This window comes from Echiichthys vipera, assembly GCF_963691815.1.
Source record: "Echiichthys vipera genome assembly, chromosome: 21".
Taxonomy (NCBI): Eukaryota; Metazoa; Chordata; class Actinopteri; order Perciformes; family Trachinidae; genus Echiichthys; species Echiichthys vipera.
In genome coordinates, this window is record NC_139846.1 from 12,436,501 (window position 1) to 12,454,081 (window position 17,581).

General features: G+C 40.0%; 2 protein-coding genes across 4 annotated transcripts in view; both read right to left on the reverse strand.

Moving 5' to 3' along the window:
- Positions 1-1,263: 1,263 nt before the first annotated feature.
- On the reverse strand, positions 1,264-11,599 carry LOC310963330 (solute carrier family 22 member 13-like; the record flags this gene model as incomplete). Its single annotated transcript, XM_083936074.1, has 12 exons — positions 1,264-1,462; positions 5,068-5,209; positions 5,892-6,031; positions 7,051-7,245; positions 7,376-7,484; positions 7,918-8,132; positions 8,224-8,318; positions 8,412-8,532; positions 8,635-8,806; positions 9,001-9,155; positions 9,403-9,506; positions 11,225-11,599. 12 exons carry the CDS (start codon positions 11,597-11,599, stop codon positions 1,264-1,266), a joined length of 2,022 nt encoding a protein of 673 aa, XP_083792200.1.
- A 2,954-nt stretch (positions 11,600-14,553) lies between these two features.
- oxsr1b (oxidative stress responsive kinase 1b) overlaps positions 14,554-17,581 on the reverse strand; it is a 39,754-nt gene continuing 36,726 nt past the window's right edge. For all 3 annotated transcript variants that reach the window (XM_083936191.1, XM_083936190.1, XM_083936189.1), the window contains one exon: positions 14,554-16,915. In XM_083936191.1, the coding sequence (XP_083792317.1) occupies positions 16,841-16,915 (75 nt within the window). In that variant the 3' untranslated portion in view covers positions 14,554-16,840. The remainder of the gene's footprint in view (positions 16,916-17,581) is intronic.

Below are 17,581 nucleotides of genomic sequence, written 5' to 3' on the forward strand. Positions count from 1 at the left end.
TGCACAGGTGGTTTCAGTTATTCTGAAAGACTGATTAGACCTCTGCTTGAGATTAAAGGTGGGCGGAGCTTCGATTTGAATTTATGAGTCATAAATGTCCATCTATCAGTAAGAACTATAAAGGTGTACTTTGTCCCGCCTAAACAGGTGCAACAAAGCTAACAGGAGACTCAGGAAGATATCAATCAATCACAGTATACAAACAGATTGACTAAAGACGTGCAGGTGTTCAGGGGCTTTGTTGGCACCTGTGTTATAATGATGATAAATCGCATTTCCTCAAAACTGAGTGTGTGCTATCTCATCTCATCTCATCTCATCTTCAACCGCTTATCCGGGGCCGGGTCGCGGGGGCAGCACATCTAGCAGGGGACCCCAAACTTCCCTTTCCCGGGCCACATTAACCAGCTCTAACTGGGGGATCCCGAGGCATTCCCAGGCCAGTGTGGACATATAATCTCTCCACCTAGTCCCAAGGCCTCCTCCCAGCTCGACGTGCCTGGAACACCTCCCTTGGGAGGCACCCAGGGGGCATCCTTACTAGATGCCCGGACCACCTCAACTGACCCTGATTAGCATTGGTACGCCCCGCTAATCCCCTTAAATGGGCATGAGACTGCAGGGCCGTGTACAAACAGCCACACACAGAAATGGAAAAGAGGAGTTGGAAAATCAAGTCCAGAATGCCAAAACGAAAGCAATAAGACACTCAGTTGTTAGACGTTTAACAAAGTTCAAATATTTCAACTCAGTTCAACTTTATAGCATTTTTAACATAACACTCATTACAAAGAGCTTCAAAGTGCAGAGGAAAAGTACTTTTAAACAATAAATCACATGTTCAACAATGTATACATGTAGGCAACTCACACCTGCACACATACAGCTTCAAATAATCATCAGTCAAGATAATCAATAGTCAAGAATGCCCTTTTGGACTTGTTGGCCGGTACTGACTGTCTGCCATGTGCCGACCGACTAAACTTTGCTTTTACTGCAGCTGTTCTGTCTACAAGTCATATATTTGACACTAACTGACCTTCCAGTACATTTAATTTTCATACCTGATTATAAGTAATATTAACGACTGATTACAGCACAAATTCAAGTATGTGCTCTTTATTTATTTGTTCACTACCTGCATCTGTGTGCCAAAAACTACAAAAAAAGACATGTTATTATTAAGAATTATTTCCACCTAATAAAGTTAGTGTAATGTGAATATCTATGTATTTTTATTCAAATTCAGCATTTGTACTAAGCTCACTTGAGCTCATTGTGGTCTTGAAGTTCAACATTGAGGGTCTCAGGCAGAAGCAAACAGAAATCTCCAGCAACAATGGGGACGATGTCGTATATCAGCATGGGGATGGTGTAATGGTAGACAAACAGGAGCCTGATCAGTGGAGCGAGGATGCCGGCCACACGAGCACACATGGAGTTTACACCAAGACCATTTTGCCTGCAAGAATGCACAATGGATGCAACAGGCATGGCACAATGAGTGCGATGATTTTGGTTTTCATTTTTAGATTACATCCCTTAAATAACTGTGTAATAATAATACAATAAAAATAATAGATCCATTTTATATAGCACTTTTCTCAATCAGCATAATAATAAGCATGAGCTATCAATTAAATACTAATTGGGTACCTATATCGATAGCAAAATATAAAAGTAAAGGGGGAGAAGACAAAAGATGAGGAGAATAAGGCAACAACAACTTTGAGTTTAAAACTATTAGATTCTTTATATGACTACTAGGGATGGGAAGATTAACCGATACGCATCGATACACGGACACGTGCAGGTGAGATGCGAGTGCATTGGTAGAACAGCTGTGAATAGATGCAATTTTGGAAAAAAAATCGAGATGCATCGATTATTAAAAGTTTGCATCGGTAAAACTCGATATTTTAATCATTGAGTGGTTTCTGCATTTTTTTGTACATGTAACAAACCAAATAAGATGTTATTTTTGGACATTTTTACTCTGACTAAACAGGATCTATGATACGTTAACGTGCACCGCGGATGTATACTATACTATGCGCCTGGGACGTTTTGATGGACGTGCGCATGCAGTTCAAAACAAACATGGCGCAGGCGGAGAAAATCTACTCACCTACTACAGATTTTACAAAGAAAAAGGAGAACTTGTCGAGTCAGACGCAATTTGCAAAATGTGCCGTGCTGCTGTACGGTACACAGGGAGCACCACAAACCTCATTAGTCACCTGAAGCGACGGCACGGTGTGACCGTGGCCTCCGCCAGTAACCCGGCATCCCCCGCCGTGGAGTCAGATGTGGCGACTACGTCCAAGAGCGGTGAGCGACACATTGAAAACTTTTTCCATGCTCCGCTGGCTAACAGCTCCGCTCGTGCAAAGACGATAAATGGCGCTATAGCCATCTTTATTTGTAAAGATATCCAGCCTTACAGTGTGTTTAGCATTGCAGGTGACATTGTTACGGCACAAAGCAGTTTACTTCACCCTGATCATGTCGATCAGCTCATATTCCTGAAGAAAAATCTGAGAGTAGAACACCTGGCTTAAATGACTGACCGTTGTGCAGTTGTGCACTATTCTGGATGGCCACAAGGTGTTCTGTTGACACCATTTTCTTTTGATTCAATAAATAATTTGCACATGTTTGTTTATTCTCACAACAGATAAGCTAAGCTACTGATACGACTGTTTCAAAGTGACACTGGTGTTTGTTTACAACAGCATATGACTGCTGAATCTAGTTTACATGTTTCCTTTTGTAAGAAGCTATGGAAGACCTCGTTGTGAGAGGGTAATTTATTTTCTTTCTTTTTTCTTTACTTACTTTACTCACTGGTGAGTTGAAAGAGTGCTAAGCACATCTAAGCTGAGCTTCATCTTGCATTTAATTGTTTTTGTTAATAATGAACATGTTGTAATGTTTATTCAGAACTTGTTTGTGAGAGATCTTTTATTTGATTAATAAATAATCAAACTCATTGAATTGTGCAGTGCATGATGATTGACTTGTGAATCGTGTCGCATCGTATCGTGTCGCATCGAATCGTACTTTGTTGAATCAGATTTTGTTGAATCGCAGTGCATCGTGATTGAGTTGTGAATCGTATCGTATTGCATCGGTAGGTGCTCCATATGTATCTTAAATGCATCAGATTTTGGACAGTGTATCGAGATGCGTATCGTATCGGCCTCATGCCAGAGATGCCCAACCCTAATGACTACTAGCTATTTAACAATTATGGAGCAAAGAAGTGTTATTACTCTGAAACAAAGAAATTGGGAAATTTTCCAATTTTGGCAAATATATTTAAACATGAGAACTTATTATTATTAATATGGTGTACAGTACTCAACCCTTGTAACAAGGTATACAAGCAGTCTAAATTTAGCAGTCTCTTGAGCAATAAATTAAACAGAGAACAAAATGTATCAAACTCAAGCAGATATCAGTATCACCAATATTTTGAATATAATGTGCAGTAGCAGAGAGAATGACATTACCTCAAAATGATTGGGTATTGTAGGAATTTTACACACAATACTTTAGTGAAAAATCAGAAGGACCTCAAAGAGTATATATTGCGTAATTCAAATTCTACAGGAGGCTCCCTGGAGTCAGCAGAGCCGTTGGCAGTTTAGTGCGCCAGCAGGCATTTATTAGCAGACGTCTGGAGAAATGTTCTATTCTCTATCTAGAGTAACTGTGTGCACCACAGTACCCATGATCAGAGGCAAGAAGTTCTGATATCTATTCTAACTACTCCAGCATTTATGCTTGTTACAAAGGCGTGGTTTATGTGTCTGCTTGTGCATGCATATGTGTATTTCAGAAGCAGCCGTCCCGATTCCTCGATCTTCCACCACCGCCCTTCGGGGTATCATCTGTTTGGCAGGGCTTTCTTCTTTATCTGTGAAAGAAGCACATCCTCTCATCCTCTCTGTCGCCTGCTTCCTTATATGGTGTTCCTGTCTCCTTATATGGTTGTTGTTTGTGAACGGCAATTCTCTAATCTCAACTAGTTGCCAGGTGCGTTTGTGCAAGCTGGCTATTTCATTGTCTTGTGACCTTGACTGTCTGCCAAAAGTTTGTGTGCTTTGCAGAAAGCAGAAAAGCTTGAGCCTGGTCAAACAATATCAGAGGCACATACATTTAAACTCTTAAATGATTATACTTATTGCGTCTTATTATCACACTCTCATTAATCATTACTAATACACACGCTAACACATAATTATGATACTTCACTCATTGATTATTAATTCTTCAGTATAATTCTGCAGTGTCAACAGAGGCTGTGTTGAAAGAGGTGGCAGTAGCAAATTTACCAACTACGGCTAGGGTTGTTACCACCACAGGAAGATCTGATGGGTAAATAATATATATTGAAAAAACATGCAATATATGTCACTGAAACACTGAAAACACTGAACAAAAACCGCTGATCAGATCAGATGATAAAAACAAGGTTTTGAAGATACCATTTTGGATATCAAGGATCACAAGGCAAGCAGCACCCCCGGAGATCAAGAAGCCTGCTTGACATTTTCTCCTCCCAAAGTGTTGAATTAGAGCGAAACACTCGAATTTGCAGGAATTTTGGCAACACCAAAGAAGAACTGTGTGAGGTAGCTATTCAGGCCCAAACTGCCAACAGACTCAATCCATAAAACACAAGACTTCTTACAAACATATAGTGATAGCTGTAGAATTGGAGAGATACGTTCAGTTTCACTATTACTTTAAAAAAGGATTATATTATCATTTCAAATGTGCACTATTTACACTGTACATACCATTACAAAACATTATGTATTTCAGGGATCGAGAAAGACAGTTGCATGAACAATAGTGTCAGTAAAAGAAAGCACACCAGTTATACCCCTTTATGAGAGTATGTTTTCTCAAATACGACATCCAGAGGATGTCCAACATGTTACTTCTTTCAGATATACCCCCCATCTCAAGCTTAACAAATACAAATATACACATGGCACTGAGAGGCTTATTTATTATTTTGGTTGAAAAATACAAAGTGTGTTTGATGTTGCTCACCTTGTCAGGTAGATCTTCTGGGACGTCCTCCCCTTCACCCTGGCTGCCCTCCGGAGCTCCTTTTGTGCCTCCTCCTTCCTGCCCTGGGTTGTCAGCCAGCGAGCCGACTCTGCGAGAAACCTATCAGAGCTCAGTTCAATATCTGAACATACAATTTAGATGTTTCGATTAAAATCTCTCTGGCAATGTTTTTGAAGAGGAGCACTTTAAGAACTTGTTAAGGTATTGTGTTCTGAGAAGCTGCTGACCGATAAAAGATTCCCACAACTAGTAGAAGAGGCCTGAAGAGCACCAGCTGCAGAATCATCCAGTTGTCGATTAAATAGGCAATGCCAGACTACACCATCACGGCACCAGAGTAGGATATTAAGGTGAGCATTGTACAAAGAGCAGCCTTAGATGCAAACCAGACACAGGGAGAAAAAACTGCAAACTTCACAGCCCAGATTCGGACCACCAACCCTCTTGCTGTGAGGCGACAGTGCTAACCACCAGACCACTGTGCCGCTCACAACATGAATATACTGCTTATTATTTGTGTTGATATGAACAGTTTGCCCTCAGAAGTAACTGTTTTTTCATCTAGCTGTTATACTGTAGATGGCAAGGTTGATGATTAATGGTGACTGAACTTCATGTTCCTGACTTTCTTTTTGCTAAATTTGTAAAACTTTAAGGTCTCCAATTTGACTTTTTTTATTTAGACTCTTAGGAAACTTTTTTTTCAGTTGGTGATACCTCACAAGCCTTGGACATAACGCAAATAGTTGTTGGGTCTTGAGTCTGGGACCCTGAGGTGTTTAATTGCTTGCCTCTGAAAGCACCTTTGGGTGCCTCATAGCCCCATCCATCTGTGCATCCAGTGGTAGTGTTTATCCCATACAGATCAATGGTTTCCAAATCCAAATCCACAGGTGTGAACATTTTACAGCTTTCAAAACGTTGAACGCTGAAGATGTTCGCTCTGAAGTTAGGATACACTTTGGCAAGGGAAAAAACTCAAGATATACAAATGAAAAGGGAACACTTGCTCTTTTTTTATTATTGTTGTTAATTCTTTTCACAATGTGTTAGTATTTAAAATGTGTTTATTATCTGTTTAATGTCTGGACACCTTTACACAAGCTTCAGATAGCTTTCCAGGTCTCATTTCACATATCCTCATTATGTCTTATGATCATACTTTTATCTTTTAACTGATAAGTGAATAAACTAAACTGAACTGAACTAACAGGTGATGTTATCATTGTCTATTTACACATTCACCGGACATGGAGCAACATTAGTATTTTTTTGGAGTTGTGTTGCAAATCCGATCCAACGCTTAAGAAAAATATGGATCTTTTTGTTGCTAAACACTCCACTACATTCATTCTCCAGCTAGAAACGTATTTGTCAAGGACATTACAGTTAGTATACGTTAATAATTACATTTCCCCATGACATATCAAAATATCTGTTTCTACCCATGAGGCTCTACAGTTGACTCATTGCAATCCAAATACATATAGACACAATACATCCATGAGAAAAGAAGACACATTATTCAACAATTTAAACTGAGGTGAGAAAACCAAAACAAATAAGTGCACAGAAAATATACACATGCACGATTTAATATAGTCTATGTACAAATACCAGTACTCAAACAGTCTAACTACTGCAGACATAACACATTTTTAACCGATTGTTAGAACAACAAATGAAATGCTGTTCAACAATTTTAAAGTCTAACTTGATTCTTGCATTCAAGTAACTGCAGTTGTGAGCAAGCAAAAAAAAAATCCCATCCATCCATATAAATCACATTTTTGTGCTCTTTTCGGATTTTTCCTCTTTGTTAAAGGATTGCCTCTCAGTCCCACTCTTGGGTTCGCTGCAATGTCAAACAAAGAAAACAACATTATATAGAATTGCTTTGAGTTTCTTGTAAGCAAAATAAGCAAAGTAAGCACTCTGTAGGGGAAGGATTCATCGACTCACTTGAACTCAATGTGGTCCTGGAGCTCAACATTGAGGGTTTCAGGTAGAAAGAAACAGAAACCTCCAGCAGCAATGGGGACGATGCCGTATATCAGCATGGGGATGGTGTAATGGTAGACGTCCAGGAGCCTGATCAGTGGAGCGAGGATGCCCGCCACACGAGCACACATGGAGTTTAGACCTACACCATTCTGCCTACCAGTATAGATCATGGAATTAGCAATGTCATGTAACAATGTTACAATAGTAAACATGGCATTTTCTGCCAATAATAAGTGTAATAAGAGATGTTATGTTTTACCCTTGGTTAAATCACCTCCCTTACCTTAGAGTGGTTGGGTATAGTTCTGCAGAATAAACATAGACTATGGAAAAACTGGCAGTGGCAGCAAACTTCCCCAGTACAGCTATGACTGTTACCACCACAGGAAGGTCTGATGGACAAAAAAATAAATCAGACAAAACATTTGTGACACATGCAAATCAAAACGTTTATTTTCAAAAATGTCTTAGGTCAGAAGATGGATGTAGAAAGGATCACAGGGGCACGGAATAGGCTTATGGGGCTGTTAAGTCTGACGTAAGACCCTTTAAAAATACAATTTCCAGCTCAGACAACAAAGGCTGAACCTGTGAACAATTACAGTCACTTACAATCACTTCACACTTCGTTGACACACCTTTTCATCAATAGGAAAGTAGTAAAACAAAAAAATAAAAATCTACTCAGATCTGTTCAAACAACAGGGAACACAGGATTTGAAATACATTGTAGAAGTACGAGGCTTGGACTGTAGGACATAATGGAAATTGCATTTGGAAATGGCGTTACGTCCCAATTTAACAGTTGTGTAGTTAACAAATTACCTTTTGGAATAGCAAGTATCCCAAGGCAAGCAGCACCTCCAAACAACAGAGCCCCTGCTTCACATCTTTTCCTACCAAAGGTCTGGATAAGAGGCAAACTGCCAAGACGTGCAGGAAATTCTACTGCACCAAAGATTAACTGTGTGAGGTAGATGTTCAGGCCAAAATTGCCAACATTTAGGCTCAGTCCATAATACACCAGACTTGTTCCAAACCTTTTAACAGGGCAGAAGATATATATTTAGTGCAAATATAAAGGTATAGCTGTAGATGCCAGGTTGCAGGTTGGTTGAAATGAATACTCACCACAAGTAGCTCATTATGAATGCACGTTTTCTCAGATATGATATTCTGAAGAGGTCCAACATACTTGCCCTTTTGGATGTATCCTCAACCTCCAGCTAAACAATACAGGTTTGACAGAGTATCTTTATATCTGAGCTTTATTGTGTTTCTATTTTGATTGAAGCCAAAGTCTTTTTGGTGCTACTCACTTTTTTAAGGAGATCTTCCGGGACCTTCCTTCCGTTCACCTTGGCTGCCCTCCGGATCTCCTTTATCGCCTCCTCCTTCCTTCCTTGGGTGATGAGCCAGCGAGCCGACTCCGGAAGAATCCTAATTGACATACAGGTCCTAAATCACAAACTATAACATACACTTTAAAATGGGGATTGGCATCTAAAACATTGAATACAAGTGGCCTGAGTGGCTGCTGACCAGTAAAAGATTCCTAGGACAACCACAAGAGGGCTGAAGAGCACCAGCTGCAGGATCCTCCAGTTGCGGATCAAATAGGCAATGCCAGACAACATCATCAGCCCAAGAGGGAAAGAAGAGTGGCACATAATGGTGCATAAAGCAAACTTGGAGGAATCACTCCACTCTCCCCCTGCAAAGCAATAATACTGACATTCATGACATCAATTGTGCCATACCATGTTATTTGTAGAAAGCATGCATGTACCTTAATACCTACTACTCTTATTACTAATTTCAACGTCATTTTCACAACATTCTGTTAAATGTTTGTATGAGTCTGTAATGCAAAAGCAGGATACATCCTACGCAATACATGTTACCTACCTATCACAAATGCATTAGCAAGAATGCCTGAACTGGAGATGCCACACAAAAATTTGAGAACCATATAAACGTAGATGTCGGGTGCGAAACTGGTGCTGACACCAAACAACAGTAGGAAAAAGACGGAGAGCAGGACCACAATGCGTCGACCGAACCTGCAAAGAGAAGAGAAGAACAGTTACATCAGTTTTGCATGGAGATGTATATGACTTTTTCCCTCCTGTAAGATCAGCATTATTAGATCATTTGAACAAATACACTGCACGTATGAAAGGGTTTTTGTGAAATGTTAAAATTAACAACTTCTATCAACGCTCGTTGGATGTGAAAGAAAAAAAGCAAGCAGCTCAGAATCATAAATATCAAGCACATAACGTAGTAAAGTTGGGAGTCTGCGTGCACCTGTCAGCCATCTGCCCCAACAGCAGCGCTCCAACCAGAAGACCGGCCATGTAGATGGACTGTGAAGCCTCAATCAGACTGCTCCTGTCACACGCCAGGTTGAACTAACAACAGGCCAAAAAACAAAAACACCGGGTTTTTTTCTAGCCACTATTTGAGTATTTAAAAACTGAATATTGCAGTCAAATAAACTTAGCACTGACCAGCAGAAAGGGCAATCAGGATAGCATGCAGGTGTCATTGTGGCTGTCTAATTCACATTGGGTTTTTTGGATAGTTTTGGCATCTACCTCGAATGGTTTAGATCAGAATAGCCCATTGGTCGGAGGATAGTTTAAAAACAAATTGAGTTTGCGGTAGGGTATTGCTGTCAGAACCGTATGGTGGCTCAGAAGGGAAAAAAAGTCAAAGTCAACAACTGATGCATAACACAGAGCACAAGAGCTGTCACACTACTTAATAGTAAGAAAAATGAATCTAGTAGCAGAGGCTATTCTAGAGTCTGTTGGGGCCATGGGCAAACATTAACAGGGGGCCCCTCCGAGACTAGTGCAAAGAGGCTAAGTCACCAGACAAAGATGGCGGTGCTTTGGGGGTATGACACATACGCAGTAAAATCTGGTCTGCATTTGCTATGATGCTCAATAGGTGGCGCACTATCATAGAAAGAGAAGAGCACAGCTCCAGTTCCACTAAGCATGCGTCATACCCCTAAAAGCACCGCCATCTTTGATTGGTATCCTTGGCTCCTTCAATAGCCTTGGCCCCTCGAACCAGTGTTTATCACCATTATGTTATAAAAAATATGACACCAAGAAAAGAAATGTGAAATGTAAAGCTTTCTTTTTTCAAAAGTGCACATTTTATTTATTCTCAAATTCTGAATATAAACATTAAAAAAAACTTGAAATTCAGGTCTCCTACTGTCGTGGAAACTTTGCACATTGTCACTGCTGTAGTTTAAAGTTTGTGATAATTATTTTTAAGATAGGGACAGTGAACATTAATGAACATAGATATTTACATATCTCTGTAAAGATGCTGGATCATAGCAAAGCTGCTAATTTGCATCCGTAGTCCCTAGTAAGTAAAATATACATATAGAATATAAAAAAATAACAAGAGAAAGCAAATAAATGGATAAAATACAATTAGAGGAAAAAGGACACACAGCACAATACATTACATACTCAGGGCACCAGACCCAGACAGGATTTAACAATGGGATAAAAAATAATGTTCAAGTAGTTCAATTCCAGTTAGTGGTCGCACTTTTGATTTGACTTGAGCCATTGTTTTAGTTGTCCTTAAAAGAAGAATAAGTGAGGCGTCCCCTTATTGTGGAGCGAATTATTCCAAATGTCCCCCCCTACACCCACAACACATTCCTCCCAAACGCGGTGCGCCTGTGGGGGATCTCACAATCTCCTCTATCGCAAGCCCTGGTGCTAATACTAGAGACACTATGAGACACTTTTTTGATGTGTTTCCTGACTGAGAGTGTCGAGTCCAGAATAACTCCCAAATATCTGAAGTCGCTCACAAAATTGAGCTCCTCCCCTCCCAGAAAGACAACAGAATGATACATTTTAAGCGGCCTTTTAGGATAATACATACACTTTTTTTTTAACATTTAAAGAAAGTCATGAATCAGTTAGCCAGTCCTGAACATGTCAGCCCACGGGGGGTCTCCTACTGGCCTGGGGTCCCAAACAGCTGCCTGCCTTGCCTGCTGGCAAGCGGCACCCCTGTCTAATAGGAATACACTCAGTGGAACAGTTATGCGTATCGTTTTCTGGGTGTATAAGCAAGTATCTCTTACCTCTGTGACAACGCTGGAGGTTCCTTTGGGTGCCTCAAAATCGGATCCATTCATGCATCCAGTTGTAGTGTTAATACCATACGCTTCAATGGTTTCCAAATCCAAATCCACAGGTGTGAACATTTTGCAGCTTTCATACCTCCCATCCGGGTTCACTGGGAGGGTGAGATTTCTTTGTCTCTCATCCGTCAGGTTTGGCCCACGCTCCAAGATCCAGTCAGTGTTACAGTGATGAGGAAAGTTCATTCCTATAAACACCTGACCAATCACATCAAAAGCTAAAAAAATGCTGGGGATGCATACTGCAGCCACTACGCGTTTTTGAAACAAACCAAACTCCCCGATCTCTTTCAGGATCTGCCCAAAGTTGCTCATATTGGTATCTGGATGTTCTCAGAGTGGAAGGAAGGGGACCGAGAACTTTTAAGCTTTCAGCAACATGCAAACATGTCAAGTCAACTCTCGTGTTGCAAGTTAATGTTTAAACTGACAATCACAGCGCTTTTATGACTCCCCAGGCTGCTGACAGACTACTAAAGTATCAAAACATTACATGTCAGGATCCCTCAGGCTGAAGTCCAGCTAATGTGCAGCTCATGCTTTTAGACTTCCTCCATGCATCAATTCTGTTATTAGAGAACTATTATGACTACTTTTAACGTCTGCACCTATCAAAGCTGTGTGTAAAGGGCTCAAAAAGTCTTATCAGGAACGCTCGTCAAAGTCTGAGTTGAATGGACGTATGGTCTCGATCTCACTCCTCTCTCTGATTGGTCACAAATATGTGGCTCCAGAAATCTTTCACATATAGTGTCTCGGAAGTGCAACACAATCAAAAGAGATAACACAAAAAATCCTTTGGCTCCAATATACAAATCCTTCAACAGCAACAATCCTGACCCCAGTCATCATCATTTTTTTCTCCTATAAAGCGGCCACATTTTCTTATTTTCTGTCTTATTGCTCAGCAGGCTGCAATAGGAACAGGGACACATCTGCAAAGTAGTCCATGTGACATCTACTCTTGAAGTTATATATACACAGTATAATGTGATAACTGAGAGCACATAACTGGAGGGTGTGAACTAAGGCAGAAGGTGCCTATAAGGGGTGCACACAGAAGAAAAAAAAGATCACATTAGCCTACATATAAAAGCACTATACTTAATATTCAGAACATTAGCATAGCAGCCAGACTGTTCTCATCCCCAGGGCGTCGAACACCGCTGTTTTGTTACAGCCCTCTGCGTTTGGTACTGATGCAAACGCACTGTGCACTGAATTATAAACCCGTCCGCAATGATACTAGACACTCAGAGCAAGTGTTCCAGGGTTTAGACCGCCAAGCGCTGCAGGTTGGGGTGGGGGATGGGTCAAACAAACACCAGCAGGTATAGGTTTTCACTTGTATTTCACATATTGGGGTGAGAGCCGTTTGGAGGCCATCCCAACCCAGGATTTTTTCAGTATTTTGAGTATAGCACCTTTAAGTTTTGTCATCAATATCCAATCAGACTTAAGAATGAGGAAGACAGCAAGCACCTTGCTGTACTTGTTTGTAAGATGCTGTGTTTAGTTTTTAATCTGACTTCATATGTGTTGTGGTGTTTCCTTCCATTTTGTCATTTGCACTTCAGGGCCACCGTATAAACCAGCTGAAAAGACTTAAAGAATTACAAAATAACACACTTGAAATACAGACACGGTTGGTCACGGACCTCTAGGGTCACACTTTAGCTAAGTCCTTCACAAGTTACCTATATTAAAAGTGTTTGTCCTCCACATCATTTGATAAAATGTATCCCCTTTTCCTGAGATCAACATGCAGCTCCCTTTTTAAGTACAAAATTATGCTTAGAAGGAGATGAAACTTGTTAAAGCAACACTCTAGTGATTTGAAGACACTTTAAAGAAGCTTTAACGTGAAGTTCAGGTCACTTGTCAGCCCGTTGAAACAGTTGTACAGGCTTCTGTAACTCTGAAAGAGATTTGTCAAGGCTAAAAGTAAAGTAAAGAAAGTAACCCCAGGTGATGTCATCATTTATCTTGGCTTTGACGGTGACCACAAATTACAAAAGAACAAATGTTACAACCTGGGGACACATGATGGTTGGGACGGCGGTTAGGTCGCGAGAACTGTCAACATGGATGCCAAAAGCTTATTTTGTTACGCTTAATGATGCTGCTAAAGGCCTAGTGTGCCGGGGGATAATACTGTTCCTGATCCTCTGAGCTTCTCTCCTCTCTGTCTATATCATTCATGTCTCATCAATGCATGTTACTAATTCACTTCTTCCCCAGAGTTGTTTGTGTTTTGTCGTCTCGCAGGTCTCTGCTGATCGTGGTGGTGCCTGCTGCCGTGGTCCTGCATGACGCTTCCTGCTGCTTTTATCACCAGTACTCATATAAACTATCATTAGTTTTATAAATCATAAAATGTATAGCCATAAAAACAATTAGTGTGTGTATGTCTCACTGTATCACAGCTGCTATTACCGCTACTGACCATATTTACCACCATAATTATCATCATTGTCATATTCTATCGCATTAGCTGTGCTTGTTTCCACTGTTCTACTGTATTACCTGCCATAACATAAGTCATATTCACACACACACCATAGATATTATTGTAGTAACTGTTGCTTTTGTGGTTGCTTGCATTTTGGAGTGTGTCTCTGTCTGTCTTTTCTTCCTCCCCAAAAGGTGCAGACAGATGTCCGTCCTCCATAGAGCTGGGTCTGTTCATTCCTGCTTGTTAAAGGGAAGGTTTTCAATGCCACTGTGTGCTCAAAGGTAGAATTGTTGGGTGTGGTCTTTACCTACTCTGTAAAGTGTCCTGAGATAACTTTTGTTATGATTTGGCACTGTACATGAGAACCTGTACAAGCCTCATGGGAACTGCAGGATCCAGAGTTTTTGAAGCTGTACCTATGAGAAGCTGAAAGTCAGAAAATCTTCGACCATTTATAGGTGAAAGAATAGCTCTTAAAAGTGCTATATACCATTTTAATGTTTAGAGAGCAGAAAGACATGGCTGAGGGGATATGATGTGTGGGTGGTGGCAGTAGACTAGCAGCACTTACTCTGAGTGAAAGGGTTGTAAAAAGACAACTCTAGTCATAAAGATAGTGAGGACAGTGACAGCAGAGGAACGATCCGTCCTAACGTAAGAATAGCCATTAGACAAGAGTGAAGACCATAGACCGTGGTTAATAAAGCCAAAATTACAACTTACCAAAGTTTCTAAACATTTATTAACAGGAATAACTTGCTCAAAATGACGCGTGAGGCTGCACATTAAAAAAAACACAGTTCTAAGAGGAGGCTGATATTCTCATTCTTTATTGATTCAAAATAATCAAGAGAAACATGCTTTGAACTCCAAAACGATCAAAAATAGAGCAAAAGAAATGAAAGAATGAAAAAAAAAAACAACAGGTGGAAAATTTAAATAGATTAAAGCTTTGACGAGTTATTGCCTGGACAAAAGTGTTTTTGCCGGTCATCTGTTGAGTTGCTACAGCCTGGTTAGACTACATGTAAGCCAGACAGAAGAGACTGTTGAGGAAGGTTGAGAACAAAGCCATTGGATCAGGGCTCAATCTACACAACACACACACATATACATACATACATACACTCACACACACACTTATCCTGCCCCTGTGTGCAGTCAGCTGCAGACTAAACCAGGAGAATGGCACCAAATACTGCAGTTTAGAAACTTAATACACTGGGTTGCTGACTTAGTGCCCTTTGAGGAGAACATAGGCTACACCTGTCTTTTAAGGTATCCTCATAACAGGAACATTTCAAAGACGATGACAATGTGAATCAAAACCTCGATGTGATGTGAAAAAAGAAATTACACTTGGTCATTTTTTTTAATTAAAGGCTAGCGTAAAATCGAACATGTTTAAAAGTCAAAATACAAAGACTTCCCAGTAATATTTTATCTGCAAGCAAAAATTGCATTCATTTTCATTCAATATGGCATCTGTAGGGTTAGGACATTCTCACATCACCATGAAACAGTAAAACCTTGCTGGCATTTCAGATCTACACGTTAGAGATAAGGTTGTAAGGACGTGACTGTACTGATCTTTCATCAGAAACCAAAACACGTCCCATCGTTCAAAAAGTCTACAATCGTAGATGAGCTTTTTCAAAAGCGTAGGATGTAAAATCTTCATTTTAGCCGTTTAAAATCATGAATAAGTGATAGAGCAGCTGTGTGACTTCAGATGAGGGTTAAAATAATTACTGTAAACAGCCTCCACTTGGTTTTTATGAAGCGTGGGAGACAAATTTGCTGTTACTTGGCTCAAAATTTGGGTTTAAACATTGCATCCAGACAGCTGTGACTCCACAGTAAAATATATTCGAAAGGTTTAAAGGCAAAAAGTGAAAAGCAGATTTTCTTTTAAAATGAAAACAAGCGCCACACAAGACAGGTGACAGTAAAGTCCCGTAAAAATGTATTCAAAGCCAAATTTGCAGTGCCGTCGGATTCCTTCAGTCAGCGCTACAACCCACATTCGTGTCATGAGACAGAAAAAAGGCCAAGAGTGAAACACCCGGTATAAAAACAAATCAAAGCCAGATATCATTATTTACACACTAGAGGTTAAATCAAGTACTTATGTTTCATCCACATAAACAAAAATGCACTTTTTTTTTTCCTTTTACGAATGAAAGAAACTGCTTCCAAAACAGACGGAAACATCAGCTCAGACACTTGTGGTTTCAGTTGTCGCATCAACTTTTTACTTCACTAATTAAATATATCATCAAATTTGCAAAAAGACCTCAGGCCAGTATCCTGTCTAGATGAGTGGGCTTACTGTTGTCCAGTGACATGTTCATGATGAACAAGGGCACTGTAGTTTATTTTCTTTATATTCGTTCATATACTCACCAAATGTGTGTAAATGCAATACTATATTTGTGACCTTAGTGACAGTCAACCGTTGGGCTTTTCATTGCTTTGGTGGATAGTAAGAAAAATGCAGAATAAAACTAGTCCTTTCCTGTTCACATCCTTCTGACAAAAGGGAAATTCACATCAGTTGAGTGCGTCTAAAGTTTAAACTCTAGTCTGACTTCGTAAAGCCGCATCTTACCTGCTTCCAAAATGAAGTAAAAACTTTAACATGAGCAACTGAAACCACATTTGTACATTTCAGACAACCTAATGCTCCAAATGGAAACTGGGGACTTCCCCCAAAACGTGCATTCAGTAGTTCTGATGAATATAAGGCATTGTTATACTTATCAGGATTCGAGGGCGTTAGTTCAGATTGTGCAAATGCATCACATAGAGAAAAAGATAACAGGATGAGGGAGACCAGAATGGTAAGTGAAGATCCTTCTATATACGCTGTAAACTTTGAGAGATTCTTAAAACTGTACGATCTGATTCGTCGGCCGACCACATAATTCAACGAGGTGGCGTTGTATAAGCCTATGGGGGACAAAACGGTACTGTTTTCTTTGGCAGTAGTGGTTTCTTTACAGCCATAGAAAAAAAAAAAAAGCATTTAACTGTTTTTTTTTTATTATTATTTTCACATTTTTTAGGCAAGTCACGGTCCCAGGTAGTAATGCAACAGTTTAACTAATGCTGAGCTGAGCAAAGCCCATCAATTTGACATCATCTGGTATTTCAGATCCCTCAGTTCCAGAGGCCTGTGAAAGTAAGAGAGATGGATAAAAAGTGGTGAGCAACAAAGGCAGTGAAGAAAAAGATGCTTTTGAACATGCAGGGTTCAAAATGCTGCACAAATCAGCTTTGTCGATATTTTACATGGAAGGGTCTACACTCCACACATTTCTTTGACCTCAGAGAACCATGATGGGAACAAAAACTGTGTTTGTTTACAAGAAAACTTCACGAGGCACCTTTAAGCAACTTCAAGGCATCCTACGAGCGGTTTCTGAATAGCTGCTATGGGCGCAGTTCTGATCATAGACCCTGGAGGAGCATTTTTGAATCAATAAAATCATTTAAAAAATCAATATTTTGTGCCTAATTGTTGATTTCTTTGATATGTAGCCATGTAATAAGCAGGATGATGTGGAACGAGTGTGTCATTATTGCAAATTAAACCGAAGCAAAGCCAGGGTTTATTTAACAATAGTGACCTGCTCGCTTTTCATTATCCTTTACATGAACAATAACTTCACAGACTGAAATTGAGAAATGATGTAGCTATTAAAATGTGTTTACAGACAAAGGCAAAGATGATTATTATAGGGTCTATTTCACGTATTCAACCATTTTGCCATATTTTCTGGAAACGTAACATTGATCTTAAGGTGCTCCATCACTTCCCCCGACTGCTCCTTTAGCCA